Source organism: Aquila chrysaetos, chromosome 5, assembly GCF_900496995.4.
Source record: "Aquila chrysaetos chrysaetos chromosome 5, bAquChr1.4, whole genome shotgun sequence".
In the NCBI taxonomy this organism is placed as follows: Eukaryota; Metazoa; Chordata; class Aves; order Accipitriformes; family Accipitridae; genus Aquila; species Aquila chrysaetos.
The window spans coordinates 68,881,653-68,896,481 of NC_044008.1; the positions used below are offsets into that span (position 1 = coordinate 68,881,653).

A 14,829-nucleotide genomic window follows, 5' to 3' on the forward strand; every position below is an offset into this window, starting at 1 on the left:
GCATGGTTTTTAGGAAGCCAGCAGGCTTTTGGGCTCCAGTGAGCCAAAAGAAGCAGCTTTGGCTGTGCTGCTCTCAGCAGGTCCTCTGTCATCCCAGCCAGGTCCTGCTCAGGTCTCTTGTCCAAGGACGATTGCTCTGAGGAAGGTGCAGGTGATGCCTAGAAGTCACAACAGGGCAGGAAAGGAGATAGAATAACTTAGTGCCGACACCTAGGCTCTTCCTGCCCGCACCCAGAGGGATCACGATGTTCAGCCTTGTGATTCCTGGAAAAGGAAAGACAGGAGCTCTTCATCCCGCTGGGAAGTGCAGGTCGCTGTGTGCCTTAGGGTCATCTTGTCAGGGGTGTGCATGGAAAGAGCAAAATGTGGCCCTGAGCATTTATTTCATGGGCAAAACCCCTTTGGTTTGGCAAATACAACCATCCCCTTCTTACTTTTTATATGTTTCTCTGCATTCAAATTTTAGATGAAAATCCACTGAAATATTAGGATGAGGATGACTGTTCATTGAGTATTTCCTAGCCCTTTAGTGACTAATCTGCCTGCTTTTCTGAGACATCTTGACCTCAGTGCCCGGGTTAAGGGCCTGGCTCTTTGGTTGGTTGCCCAAACATTTTTCCTCATTTTTAGCCACTGTCATTTGAATTCATCAAGATCACTGGTGCATGTTTTCCTGGCTGTGCTGAAGGACCTGCTGCCCAGACTGCCCTGAGCTAAATCACGGGTGGAAGGTGCTCACCTTTCCCAAGGATTTTCTTGGTGACGCAGAGACCAGCTGAGCTCTCAGCTCACTGAGGATCTGTGCGAGACCCATGAAACTTGAGAACTCCTCACACTTCAGACTGATGATGGACTTGTATCAGACTCCCATCTGCTGAAGTCTGGGGAACCCGTAGGAGGGATGGGGGCCTCTAATAGGAAATATTGCCAGAAGGTCAAATATCGATGCCTTTGCTCATCTGTTATACCATGATATGAAGGCAATTGCTAGGGGATTGCAGCTCCTTTACTGTGGTTTGGAGAAACCAATGTGTTTCTCCAGCCCTGGAAAGGAGAGGGTACGTGGGGGTTATTTGCCCATATGAAAGTTGGGCTAAACCTTCAGTGACTGTCTCTGAACCAGATCTAGGTGGAAGGACATGGCTAAGGTTCTTGTTTCCCAAACATGTCAGTAAGCTGGCTTGAAAATATCTGCAGGCTTTCTGTCTGCAAATAGATCTGGCTTGATTACTTTGTTCCGGGTGAAGGTGGGTGGGTAAGTGACGAACTGACCTTCGTCGTTACGTGAGAGCCTGAGGCAGAGCAGAAGAGCATATGTGTTGTGCAAGATGCACTTATGGCTGTGGCCAGACCTCTGCAGCACTGGGTTTCACCCTCCCAGACGTGTGCGGAAAGGGGAAATGCAGCAGCAGTTTCCACTGCTTTTTGCTGGAGCCCCCGGCCAAGCAGTCAGATGCTGATAGGTGCCTTGATGCTGCTAAAACCCTTTCCTATCTGTAATGTCAATTCGGGTTTCCTCTCTGTCCACAGACATGAGCGGGCAGGCCAGAAAAACAAATGAATTGTGCTCCAGGCAAAACTGGCAGGGGCAAGCCGAGCTGCCGGCTGGGGTGACTAATGGGAGCTCTGTGGTATTGTGGTGAGGTGAGCCCCAGCACCAGGGAGCCAGGTGGCCCCCGGCCACAGCGTGGTGGCCGGGGTGGGCTCAGCCCTGGCAGGAGCCTGAGCCTTTCCTTCCAGAGGAGGGGTGTGGGACTGCTCCTTTTATGCCCTTTCCAATGCAGAAAAGGCTGATAAAGGGGTTTTAAAGTCCATCTGCCGCAGCTCGGTTGCGTGCGCTACTTATTGCCTTTACTCTGTGGCTATCGCAAAATCTCAGCTATGTTTTGTTACTCATCTTCCTCCCAAGCACCTGGCAAAGCCACCTGGGGAATTTATTTCCCCCAGTTGCCTCTGCAGGGTAGGAGGGACCAAATCCTGCCACCTGTAGCTACTAAGATACTTGGGTGTTTTTGTGTTGCCTCCTGCCTTGGTGGTGGCACAGCCCCAGGGATGGAGCCCCTCGCCCACAGGAGCTGCTTGTCCCTGGGAAGGTGCCTCCTCCGAGCATCCTGCATCTTCTTGGGGCAGCAGGGTTTGGAGGCAGCCTGGGGTGCTCTGACAAACCCAGCCAAGAGCCAGGGCCTTAACCCTCTGCTGAGGCCAGTTCTGCTGCAAACCGTCCCCCTCTTTCCCTTCTCCTGCTGCTGCAACAGTTCTAGAGCTGCCTGGGTTTTGGCAACAGGGATGGCTGAGTTTTGGCCTGGCCCCTGGCAACAACAGGACCTGCTTATTCAGAGGTGGTGCGTTGGGTTCATTCTTATTCTGGGTAAGGTAAGACATGCAGCGCTGCTGCCTATCCAGCACAACCTCTTGCCACTTGGTAATGCTGGGGCATCACCTGTGTTTTCTGCAGCAAGAAGTAAAGAAATTGTTTTTCAAAGGAGTTAAGTGGGTTGCACAGCCTTGGATGGGAAAACAAGGGATGGTGCAAAGGCTTGGTGGCTCCAGCTTGCGGTTTCTGCAGAAAACGCTGAGTGACGCTTGTGTCTTCTGCATGGTGATATAGCATTGTGTTAGAGGAACCACTTGCCTGGCGGACGTGGAGCTGGTTAAAGGTCCTGCACAAAGGCTTTTCCTGCCTACGTGGCCTTATAGGACAGTCCTAAAGTGGGAGAGCAGGGAGGTTATGGCTGCAGGCCTGAAATGCTGGCTGTAATTTGAATTTCTGCTGACAAGTCCTACCTTGTGAATGTGATCAAATATGCATGTGGCGTCAGCAGTGCCAGCCCTGCAGTTTCCATCTCTGCCCAAGATGCTGCCGGCACTTGAGCATGGCTTTACTTTGGGCAAGTTCACTGGCAGTCCAGACCTGCAGTCAGGTCGGGAACGGAGGTGTGGGGATGGGGTCAAGGAGGTTGGAAAAGTACCGTCTTCAATCAACCCGTGCTATGTGGTGACTTGGCTCAGCCATGGTTTGTGCCCCCCATGCTGCTGAGTTCCCTGTGGGGGGACAGTCTTGTCTTCTTCCACCATGTTGGTGTTAAACCCTGGTTTGGGGACCTGCCAACCCCCTCCCTGCTCCGTTGCTTTGAGGCTCCTGTTGTGGTTGGGATGGAGGCAGGCAGCCTGCCTGCAGGGCAGCCTTCAGAGTAGCTACAGCAGGCAACAGCCACTTGTAGTCAAAAGTAAGACTAAATTAATCCAAGTTTTCCCATTCTTCACTTATGTCTTTGCTCCTCCTCCTCCTTTTCCCCGTGTTGGGCCCGAATTGTCAATTTTGCCCAACTTTCGGCATCACCAAAGCTTGACTGGTTTGCCTCTCTGCCTCCCTGCTGCTTGTTCATCTTTTGGTATCTCTGCGTTCCAAGCGTTTCTGAGTTGCAATACTCTATAAACAGGAAAGAACCTAAATCTCAGCTAATCCACTGGTCTCGCTAAGGTCACAAACGTGGGGAAGGCTGGCAGCTTTCGGGGTGGAGGTAATAGACCAACTATTTAAAACATCCTCCAGTGTTTCTGGGCTAATGCCACATGCCCAGGGCAGTCTCGCCCAGCAGTCAGCTGCGGGCTCAGAACACAAGGGGAAGCTAGCTTTAAGAAACTCCACTCTATTTTTCTCATGTTCATTCCATTTGTCTTGGTGATGGCAAGAACCTTGTATCTTTGGTCTTGTGTGGAAAGTGGAGAGCTGTTTGCAAGCTTCTGCAGATGTTCAGCGTGGCTCTTTTGTGGTAGAGGAAGGGGCAAAGCTGTCTGAAATGGTCAGACCTTTTTGCCACGTGTGCTGGTCCAGAGTTGAGTAGGGGTTTAGCAAACGGAAGCTGACAAAAAAACCCTCTTCCTTTCTTAGCTACTCACATTTAATGCTTGTGTTAACGTTCTACTTGCTTGTGGTCGTCAGTGGAAATGGTAAAGATCAATGTAGAAGTTCAGATTCTTTTGTGTAACAGAAAATCAGAAACATGCTTCAGTTTGCCTTTTTCTCTGAAAGTAACCTAGAAAGACTCGAAAATCTAATTATATTCTCCTCTTAGCAAATCATTGTTATAAATAGAGTCAGAAGCAGGTACACAATTTGCACATTTCTTTCCCCATACTGTAGTATTTGTGTGGTAAGGTGGCAAATGGATGCAGAGAAAGCAGCAGGCTGCACACCGTTTGTTCAAACTTTTCAAACCCATTTCAGAATCTTTATTGAAAAAAAAATTAATCACAGCATCTCAACTGTTATTCAAACACATTTAATAAACAAAGAGAAACAGTAGCAAAGGGCACTGACACGTGACAAACTGTACAAAACCTCCGGGTTTGCAGGCAAATGCGAGGGGAGGAGCCCACGGCCCAGCTGCAGGACTGGGGAGCTGCTCCATCCCACCGCCCCGCAGCGAACCATGCCCCCTTTGCCTCAGCCCACTCAGTCACCCCTGAGAAAAATCGATTTTTAAAAATGTGCAGAAACAAAGACACTTTAAGAGGATATTTCCAGTCTTGCCATAATGGAACAATTTAGGCCACTGGGACAGTTTAAAAAAACCCAAAGTGTCATACTGTCCATTCCCAGGATTAATGCTTTACAGCGAAGCTTCCCAAGAGGCACACGCACTCTTGGATAGCCAGTAGATCTACCCCTGCTGACCTACCCTACTCACCACAACATGCTACCTTTTTTAGAGTGAATCGGACAATTTCATCCTAATTCAGCGCTAGTTTTGATATAGTTGTGACTGAGTGAAAGGCAATGGAAGGAAAAGCCCTGTCTCGAGCACAGAAGGGATGCAACTGGTGCATAATGCCGAGACCAGCCTTGGTCTCAGGGTAAAGGTGACCTAGCACAGCTGGGAAAGGAGAAATCCTTCACTTGGAATGTACCTGCTCTGGATGGACTTCATGCCTAGTCCTAAATGTCACCCAAAACTTGAGTGTCCAGTACCAATGATTGGTTTTCTGCCATGAACTTGTTCTGTTGAACTTAAAAGACTCTGCAATTGAACCCAAAGAGTCTTCAATCCCCTGGCACATCCTCACTGCAGAAAGCAGTGTGGAGGGGAAAACCGAGATGCAACTTTGATAGTCTTTCTTGTGCACGTGAGTTGAATAGCTGTTCCATTCAACTGGTAACGGTAATTTTGGGGCTCTGTGGCTCAGAGGGGAGAGTGATGGCATCACTCTTGCATCAGGCAATCCTCTCGTGGGCTTCACTACATACGGCATTTTTGGTGATGCAAAAAAAGCAAGGAGGTATCATTTTTATCTACTTGAGTTGTACTGGACAGAAAGTCTCCCTTTGCAACTACTGTTGCTTTCAGCTCCATAGTTTGAAAAGCAAGGTGCTCAGCTGGCATCGATGTGACACGCAGCTCAACCAGTTCCTGCTGCCCTTAGTTTGATATTTCTTGACCAGTTCCCAGAAACTCCTTCCTCTGAGGAAGGGAAAGAAGACAGATGAGAGTGTTAAAGGGCTTTTTAGGCTGCTAACTCGCATACATGTGCTTCTTGATTTCTTAGCTGTGAGCACAGACGGACAATGACTGAGGCTACAAGATACTGACAGAGGAAAGATATCTATACACATCACAGTGTTATTTAGGCCCAGCCAAGGCGTACGGTCTAATCACACCAATACCATCTCACCACATTATAAACAGGGAAGATGGAGGGAAGAAGAGCTGGGTTCTTCAGCGTGATGGCAAGCCAGCTGCATTTCAACAGCCTGTAACTGACACAACGTGAATTCAAAGACATTTGGCACGGTCCGTTGTTACCAGGATTAAGCTAGCACAGATAAATTAACCAGTCTGTCTTGAGAATGAGGCAAAGCCTCCACCGGAGGAGGTACATTGGCAAAGCAGGATGGGAGAGGACAGGCAAGAGTACGTACAGGACTGAAAAGAGGCAGAGAGTGCAGCAGTATCACTCAGTGTCTTTGCTGCACGTCTTGTTTTCTCAACTGGTTGTTGGACCGACCGTTGGTAATGCTGCTGCAAGGCCCTGTCAGCAACAAGTGATAAGATGGGGAACCTACCTAATTCTATGTCAAAACTTTACGGAGACCACAGGTAGCTGAAGTCCTCCAGAAAGGAGCCCAACTCCTCAGTCCAAGTGAGGAATCTTCTGATACCTTATTGAGAAACACCTGCTTTGAGCTTGTCAATGTCTCTGAATTCCAGCATCTCTGAAGCTTTGTGTTTAATGTCAGTTTGGGACTTGATTCAAAAAGACCCAAGTGTCTGAACACTTAGGCTACAAAGAACAAAGCCAGGATGAAAAGGGAAGAACATGCAGCAAATTCCTAAGAAATTCCATTTACCAGACTAAAAGGGACATGCCCTTGGTTAGGGATGGCACGGATGAACAGAGGGGAACCAGTGACTGCAGTTTGGCTAAGATTAGAATTCAAGAGAGGCACAAACGAACATTTTGCACATCCATCCAAGGCATTCCAAAAGAAAAAAAAGGAAAAGAAAAAAAAAAAAAGAAAGAAAAGTCACAGAAGTCGACACATCACTTTGGACAAGAAACATTACAACAGTTTGGCAACTTTTCACCAAACCCCCCCACCCCAACTCTGTGATGCCCCTCTGTAATTTGAGGTGATCTCTTAAAGGTGGGGACATGAGGGGGCTGCAGATAAATCACTGCATGTAAATAGGGGATCTCCTCCGCAAAGGATCTCATGGGTTAAAACAAACCTACCTGCTTGCTACAGTACAAAAGAAATTCTGCCTGAAGTCCTCCCTTGGTGAGAAGGAAGGAGACAGAGAGCCCATGCTGCTGGAGACAAACAAGGCAAAGCTGAACTTGGCAGCAACAAGTCCCTAACCTTGTGACTTTGCACCAGGCTAAGATATGGCCGTGGCAGGGTATTGGAGGGAAAGATGTCACCACTCTTCTTCAGCGGAGAAGTGTAAATGACAAAACTATCACTCTATCGCTGTTCTGGGTGAACACAGGTCTCTCTGTTTATGCATGCGAAGTAATGGGCTTTGGAAAATGCCAGGAGCCCATATGCAATAGTGTTAACAACGAGACCTGTGTTAGATGTACACACAACTCCCCTCCCCTTAGTATCTAAACTCAGCTCTTAGGAATTGAACAAGGAACAAATACAAAGCAAGAATGGAAAAGTTTGTGTGGGTTTTTTACAAGTGGTTGTTTTGTTCCTCCTTTTAAAGCCCTGTTCTTCTGATTTGGGGGGGCTGGCTGACAGGAGGGGGAGCACTGCAAGGTCCCTGCGCTTTCTGGTGGCAGACCTGGGTGCAAGAAATGGCACAGCTCAAATACAGATCTTCCCACCAACGCCAGCCTGTGGAAGGTGGCACCGATTACAAGGGCCTGTGGACCTGAGCAACCTTCGCAAAGGCTCCGACTGGGAATCCGGCCCAGCCATTGCTGGAAAAATTCAATACAGCGCTGGCCAAGAAAATAAAACAAATACTTGTGGAAAGGACTATCCAACTGGAAGAGTCTTTTCCTTCCTTGGTTTCCAGGGTAAGAGGGAAGCCTTTGGTTATGACCAGAATTATTCGCCATTGGCAGGACAGGCTCGGCTTTGCTTTGCATTAGCTTGGTTACTGTACAAGGGCAAGGTTGCATTGCGGAGAGATGCTCTGCCCAGCTAGACTGCCCTTTTGACATCTGGGAGTTTTAACGGAGTGGACACTTGAATTACATCCGGGATCCCCGCTCTTGAAGAATCTGAAAAAGAAAAGAGCTTCTGTAAATACCTTGGACAAGTTTAGATGCAAAAGTTCACGTTCAGAGTCCTTGTTTTTTGCAGAGAAAGGAAAGATGGACTAAAGTGAGAGTAGCTTGCTGGTTTTTATGCTACTGTAACAAATGACAAGCTGGTTAAAGCTGACTGAGCCCCTTCTCTAGAAATCCTGCTTAGCTGCCTGCCAGGAGTTAAGAATGTCACCTTTTGTTGCTATCCTGGGGGAAAAAAAAAAAAAAAAAAAAAAAAAAGCTTGTCCCTCCCTGCAACATCCTGTAGCATCCTTCAACCACAAAATGTGACCAATCTCAAAGGTTCTTGCTATGCTGTCCTTTTTCAAGTCTCTCTCTTTCCTCCAATTTTTTTGTCTTAATTTGAAGCATACAAAGAGCCTTAGCTCTTGTCCTACAGTAAAATGTGAAATCTTCTAAGAAGGGAAGATCACACATACAGGAGGAAATAGGAGAGCTGGTACACAGAATTGCTACTGCAAATTATGGATCTGCTAGTGGAAGAAGGGCTTTTTCTTTGCATAGTGGAATTCAAGTCAATACAGCTGAGCAGATGCCTTACCTTTGCCTTCTCGCTCGGCTCCTTGACAATGCCATTGGTAGAATTGTTGAGCTCCCTGGACACAACGCAGAGGAATTCTGCCTGGTCTTCATTCCCGTAGTTATAGGAAGATCCAATGCTGATCAGCTGTGCAACAGGAGACAGCCAAGGTAACTATCAATAAGTCTTGACTTTTGCTTTATTCCTACAATTGCTTTGTGAGGTACAACTGTCCAGTGAGACCCGTTCTGGACCTGTAGCCTCCCGTGTCACAGGCTTTCCTGTGTGTGTCAGGCAGGGATACAGCCGAGCTCCAGAGCCCTCTGGTGGCACCTGGAGCCCCAGGAAGAAATTCCAGCCTAAAACTGTAATGCTGAACATAACAGAACATTTTCCAATTACTGAGGGCAGAAAAAGGAAAAACACATCAGATTTTGCAATATATAATATCCAGCTAATTCAGATATGGGGCAGGCAATGCAGACTTCCTGGTCCAGACTATGTTGAACTCAGCTCTCAACTTGCCTTGTGACTTGATGTGTAAAAACTGGAAAGGCAATTCTTTACCACAGACAGATGTTAGATAACTAGGGGACATGTGGCAAACTGGCACCATTCTTTACGTAGATGTTGTCAAGATGGAGTTTGATATCTGTATAAATGGGATTATATTCTATTACTGTTGTGAGGAGGGGTCTGGACTCAATCCAAGAAATCCCATCTGTTTCATTTATCATTATTACATTAAAAGGATATCCTGGAGTGCAGAGCTAATTTGTCATTTACAACTCAGTTCTGCTTTCCAGATAATAAATCTAAGTAATCTGAAGAAAGCAATGTGAATCTTATCAACTGTGTATATCTAGGAAACTTTAATATGCAGCATGCACCCTAACTTCCATGTCCTAATGGATTTTAGAAGAGACAGTTCCGTATTTATATATGAGACAGATGCAGTCAACAGCCTTCCTAGACAGACGACTATCTATATGGTTACAGTGCAGCTGCAGGAAGACCTGGGGGGCTGCTGTACTGACTGACCTCCAGTACTGTTTTAAATAGGTTTTGATGTTTATGCTGAGGGCAAAAGATAGACACAGGATAAAAAAAGGATTTTTTTTAATTTTGCTTCCCTGCTCCCTGTCTTGACTGTTTAAGGTCTCGGATATTTCAATACCACACACCACTATTTACTCAACAAACACAAAGTATCATTTGATAAAGATAGCCATTTTCCAGACTACTGAACTGTAGGTGGACAGGAGAATGGATTTCCATTTGAAATAGCAAATCTCTATTCCATCCTTAATTTAAGCAGGACTGAATGGTATAACGCAAAGAACCTGAAAGGCCACATGCTCCCCTGAGAACCCAAGCCTGACAGACAACAAGGCTGCAACAGCTTTTACCACTCCTGGCTTTCCTGCAGGTTTCTGAACCAGACTTTTGGATGTTATGAAGTGACTGGATCCAAAGAGCCCACGAAAGCTCTGTTCAGTCGTTGGCATCCAGGCTAAGATTTAGCAACAGGCTCTCTTTGTCCCCAATATGTACCTCTGTTACCATCTTTCCTAACATGTCTCAGCATGCCAAGAGGTGTGATTTGGGGGAGGGTAGAAGCCATGCTGGGTTGTGCATCTGGGGAAAGACCTTGGCAATAGGCTGCAGCTACAATGTGCCTCCCAGCAGGGCCCGTTTCAGCATGGGACATATCCCGTGCTGCACCATTGCCATGTTCCTGCTCTGCGACCCAGTGTGGACCATCTCCCAGCTGGAGAGAGGCGTGAGGTCTAGCCCTGACCAAAGCATTGCATCTGTCTGTCCTGTTTAGGCTTGCTGCCTTTGGGGCTGTTTGAACTGAATCAAAGTCCTGGAGAGGGCAAGAACAGCTCCTGATGCTGGGAGCGTGCTGGAGTGGGATGTGCAGGAAATTTTCCCGTTGCCTGCGGTGTACAGGAAGGAAGCTGGCAGAGATCTTGGTGGTTTGTGCAGAGGTTGCGGATGGCAAAGGGAGGGAGGGAACTGGAAGGGAACACACTAGCATTTGCTTGTAACTAGTATCTGGACCCTCTCGTTACAGATTTGAAAAGCAAGACTAGGAAAGATGTAAGGGTGCAGATTCCCGTGTAGGGCACTGCCTGTAGCCTTCTGGTTTTGGGAATGCATACGTGTGTGTGAAAGACAAATTCTGTTAAGTAAATTTCCAGACAGCAAAACCTGGGTGTTGGAGAACTGCATTTCCATAAAGCAGCTAGTGGCTCACAAGAGTTTTTGGCTGCCTCTCCACTACTCAATAGGAGTTTTCAGGCACTATGGAACAGATATATATGAACAAGTGATGCAAGCGCTGTTGCTAATCCTGTGCCTCACTTCGTGTCAGCACACTTCCCACAACATCCACTTGTACTGAAGCTGGACTAATTGGGAAGACAGCAGAGCTGTAATCCACAGAGCCTATTCTGCAGTTTCTTAATATAGCATTAACATGCAGGCCAGCTGGTTTCCAGTTCTCTGTCCTCCTAAATAAGAGGACTGTATTTGATTCCAGAAACCAAATCTGGAACTAATGCCATACACAACTTCAGTGACACCTAACCCCGAAACCAGCTGCATTACAAAGGCATCTGCAGGAAGGGTATTTCTCATGTCACTCAGCACCTCTTTAGCAAACGCAGGAGTCATGGCTTTGAGCTTCCAGAAAAGCTGTGCTGTGTTTTTTCACATCTCTATTAATTTTCCTGGATAAAACTGTTGTACTGGGGCCTGGTATATGTGATGAAATGCAGGAGAAGGGAAGAATTGCTCTGGGATTTGACAAGGATACAAGAAGTCCTCAGAGAAAATGAAATCTTTCTTGGCAGTTTGAGTGAATTCTGCCTTTCTCTGTCAGTTATTTTACGTAAGTGGACTGCTGCTCAGTTCAGACTGCTTATTCAGGAGAAAAGAGCAGTATGAAGTGCAATTCAATAGCAAACTCTGCTTATTCCATATGCAGCTTTCAAAGGGATTCTGCCATTCTTTGGTAACGGTACCTGTTCGAATTTCCACCCGTCGGACATAGTGGACACCATCTGTGTGAGCTCTTCCTCTTGGCACTGCAGGACTCTGTACACATGCTTCACAGGTCCCTAAAGCATGGAGAATACATATAAGCGTGAGTTTAGTAATTGTTATACTAGTATCAAGCTAGAAAATTAATAAGCCTCTCCTGCTCCATCATCTTGTTATTTGAGGAACTCTGAGCCCCACAGGCTTTCTGAGGTTTCATCCTTCTGACCATCCAACCGATTCTAAACAAGGTACATACGGTTGGCACACTTCTCTTAAAGTCTTCTAGGCGTCCAAGGGCCAGTGAAAGCAAAGCTGCTTTGGCTTTCAAAGCTGTTTACTGCTTTTTGAAAACGTTCTCTTCTGAAATTGAAACTACTGGGTGTGTTAATATCAGCTGAGCAGCAATGGGAGAAACTGCCACAGAGAGACAGATATAAAGGGAAGAAAGTGGTTTAGAGAAGGAAGAGTTTGAACTATTCTTTACCTACCAAAGCAGTATGTTTTGCTTTATAACTACCCATCTTTGCTCCTGACCCCTCTTTTTAACTGTTCGTTGCCTTTCCCTACAATGCTAACAAGATGACTCAGTGGTCTGTGCTTATAAAACCATAATGGATACTCTTTCCTAGCTGTGCCCTGGGTCTACCTAAAAGCTCTTATCCCCCCTGTTAAAGATGACTACTAAACCAAAGAACTGCTACTAGAAGTGTCTACAGCCACACTTGTCCTTCTACTGCACTACAGAAAATGACTGACTTCATAACGCAAATGTTCTTGTGCATTACTTGAGAGGTTCTGTTCTCGTTATCCCGTATCCGCTCCTTCACCAGCCGCACAAGAGATGCAATATTGTAAAATTCGGCTTCTTCCAGTACCCCTGAGAAAGGAACCAAAAGTAGAGACAAATTCTGTTACTTTGTACAGGGCAGAATGAAGATGATTCTGCTACAAAGGTGCAACACCTGCTCCTGACTCCAAATCTAGCCCAGATGTGAGAAAATCCCCAAATGCTGAATAGACTGTACTACTGATCTCATGCTCCCAGGCTGGAAGAAAATGACCAATTAGCTGTCACCTCCTTTTGTGACTTAAAGGATCTTTAAGAAAGATTATTCCCCTTTCCCTGGGATTATCAGAAACCTCAAAGTATAATCTCTATTTTGTTCGCGCAGCCCCATTAGGAGAAAGTCACCGAAGCTGCCTGCTTGTAGAGAACTGCTGTCTGTGGAGGGAGAGGAGATGTGCTATCAGTTCTTCTCCTCTGCCAACAGAAGCTTTTGAGCTAAGCAGAGCAGCGATGGGTTGTGCTATAAGCTGCAGGCCTCTGCTTTCAGGAAGACACAGGATCTAATGATTTAATCCCTGTTAATGAGCGTCCTTCTGAGAAACTAGCAGTACTAACAGCACTACTGGGAGATGCGGCTTGCTCACACCCTTACGCAGCACCGTGTCAGGAACCTTATGCGCTCAGGCAAGTTTCTGATGAGGGCTCTGGGATACTGCTATCAAACAGTGTTTGCAGTTCTTCCCTTATATTTCTTTCTTACCTTCTTCTGCAAGCTCCTTGTTTATGATGAGCTTCCCATGTCGGAGGTAGTTCAGTATTGGACCAAAATACGTGGGGTCTCTATCGATGAGATACGCCCCTGTCTCATCCTGTTGAGTGTGTACAGGAGTGAAGCGGGGATAGTTAAGTGGTACCAGGAAAAAAATAATTTCAGTTGAAAACAATAAACTGAACAGTTTTTCTCTGAGAACCTGAACTGATTTGACTGTGAAAGGTGTACTAATGACTCAACATTTAAACCAACTTTCCCCCCCCCCCCCAATATCTGAACTCAGCTACAAATATTGCAGCTCAGTAATGCTGGCAGATGCTTCAAATTAAGCACTTCTAGGAACAGAGTTTATATACCTGGAGAGAAAAGCAGGGCTTAGCAGTTTTTCTTCACTGCAATAATAAGAACCAAAAGCTGGCAGTTGTGTTCTGTCAAAATTTGTTTTCCAGACAAATTTAACTAGGAGACTCTGGCAGAAAACTGGATCTCCAGTTCTTGCTAACAGCATATGATGGTTTAAGTAGCTTTTTTCCTCCTTTCTACTACTGAAAATGCACATTGCAATGCACCAGCCATGTCTCTAGCAATACAGTAGCTATTGCCATCAAGTAACCAACAATTGATAAGCAAAAGCATTTCTTGAGCCAGCTCTGAAGTCTTTCATATCTCTCCCTTAAATCACTTTAAAGCAATGTTTGTCCTGCCCATCAATCTGCTCTAAAGCAATAAAAAACTGTGAAAAAACATTCTGAAATGTCATCTCTTCTACTCACTGATGCTGGTGACTGCTATTTTGATCACAACCAGTATTTATCTTTTGATTAAACTCTGAACAGAATGGCAAGAGACCCAACTAATTCTGAGTCTGACCTACCCACAAAATATTTACAAAACCTTGCGCAGCAGCTCCTACAGAAAACCTGCAATTACAAGAATAACTGCCAAATCCTTATGATAAAGTGCAACGACTTCAAAACTATCGACCCATGTAAGGAACGTGCACTGTTATCTTTTATGAGAGCAAAGTGAGATATATCAAACAAAAAATCATACGTGCTCAGGGTAAGAAATCATTAAAATTCCTGTTTCTGCAAAAGTTTCCTCCTAGTTCCCTCTCTGCCATAACCGCTGTGGGAAGGTGCTGGTTTGCTCCTTGAGGGGAGTCATGTCACCGCGGGAGGTGGAGGGCAGACTCTGAGCCCCGTTCTTGGGGACGCGGCCACCACTGTGGCCGTGTAAGGGGACACGAGGGACAAAGAGATGGTGTGTGTCGGACTGACGTGTGCCCCGGGAACCGTGGGCGCAGGGCTGCTGTGGAGATCGGCCTATCCACGCCGTCGGCTCAGGGGCTGCCGGGGCCGTAGAGCGGGGTGAGGGGGTGCTGGCCCCGGGGACACCGGCAGCCGGGACCGTCGCCCTGCCCGTGGAGCGAGTCGGGGCGCTGCTCCCCGGTGACGCCGGCTGCCGCGGGGGCTAAGGCGGCTGAAGGAGGGGCTGTCGTCCGGGGCCTCGCCGTCCCGGGGTGGGGTGGGGGCCGGCCCCCGCCGCGGCCTCACCTTGTCGGAGCCGAGCTCGGGCCCGTCCTGGCAGCAGAGGCGGCACAGGAAGGACTTGGGCTCCCGGCACAGCGTCTGCCGGGTGCTCACGAAGTACGTGCCGCCCACGTTCAGGCGCACCCACTTGGAGGCGGCGGGCGGGCGGGCCGCGCCGGGCGGGGACAGCGCTCCGCCGGAGCCCGCCGCCGCCGCTCCGGCCGCGCGGGGGCTGGGCGGCCCCGGCGCCCCCCCGGGGCCCGGACTGGGGGTACGGCCCCGCGGCGGCCCCTCCGCCGCCGCCGCCGCCGCCAGCTCGGCCATGGCGGTAGCGCTCAGCGGCCCCGCGTCGCCATCACCGTCCGCTCCGCCGCCGCTTCCG

The 14,829-nt window shown here is 47.7% G+C and overlaps 1 protein-coding gene across 1 annotated transcript; it reads right to left on the bottom strand.

The window, feature by feature from the left end:
• Positions 1–4,218: 4,218 nt before the first annotated feature.
• Positions 4,219–14,829, bottom strand: KCTD2 (potassium channel tetramerization domain containing 2). The gene is made up of 6 exons (XM_030013098.2): positions 14,472–14,829; positions 12,904–13,012; positions 12,142–12,233; positions 11,338–11,433; positions 8,327–8,452; positions 4,219–7,737 (listed from the first exon to the last, which is right to left on the bottom strand). The coding sequence occupies exons 1-6, from the start codon at positions 14,769–14,771 to the stop codon at positions 7,708–7,710; spliced, it is 753 nt and encodes a 250-aa protein (XP_029868958.1). The 5' UTR covers positions 14,772–14,829; the 3' UTR covers positions 4,219–7,707.

Coding starts and splice junctions, on each gene's coding strand:
- KCTD2 (XM_030013098.2), bottom strand. CDS start 14,771: ATGGCCGAGCTGGCGGCGGCGGCGGCGGCGGAGGGGCCGCCGCGGGGC. Junction 12,234..12,903: donor CAAGGAGCTTGCAGAAGAAG/GTAAGAAAGAAA, acceptor TTCCTTTCTCAG/GGGTACTGGAAGAAGCCGAA. Junction 7,738..8,326: donor AGCCGAGCGAGAAGGCAAAG/GTAAGGCATCTG, acceptor TTTCTTTTTCAG/ATTCTTCAAGAGCGGGGATC.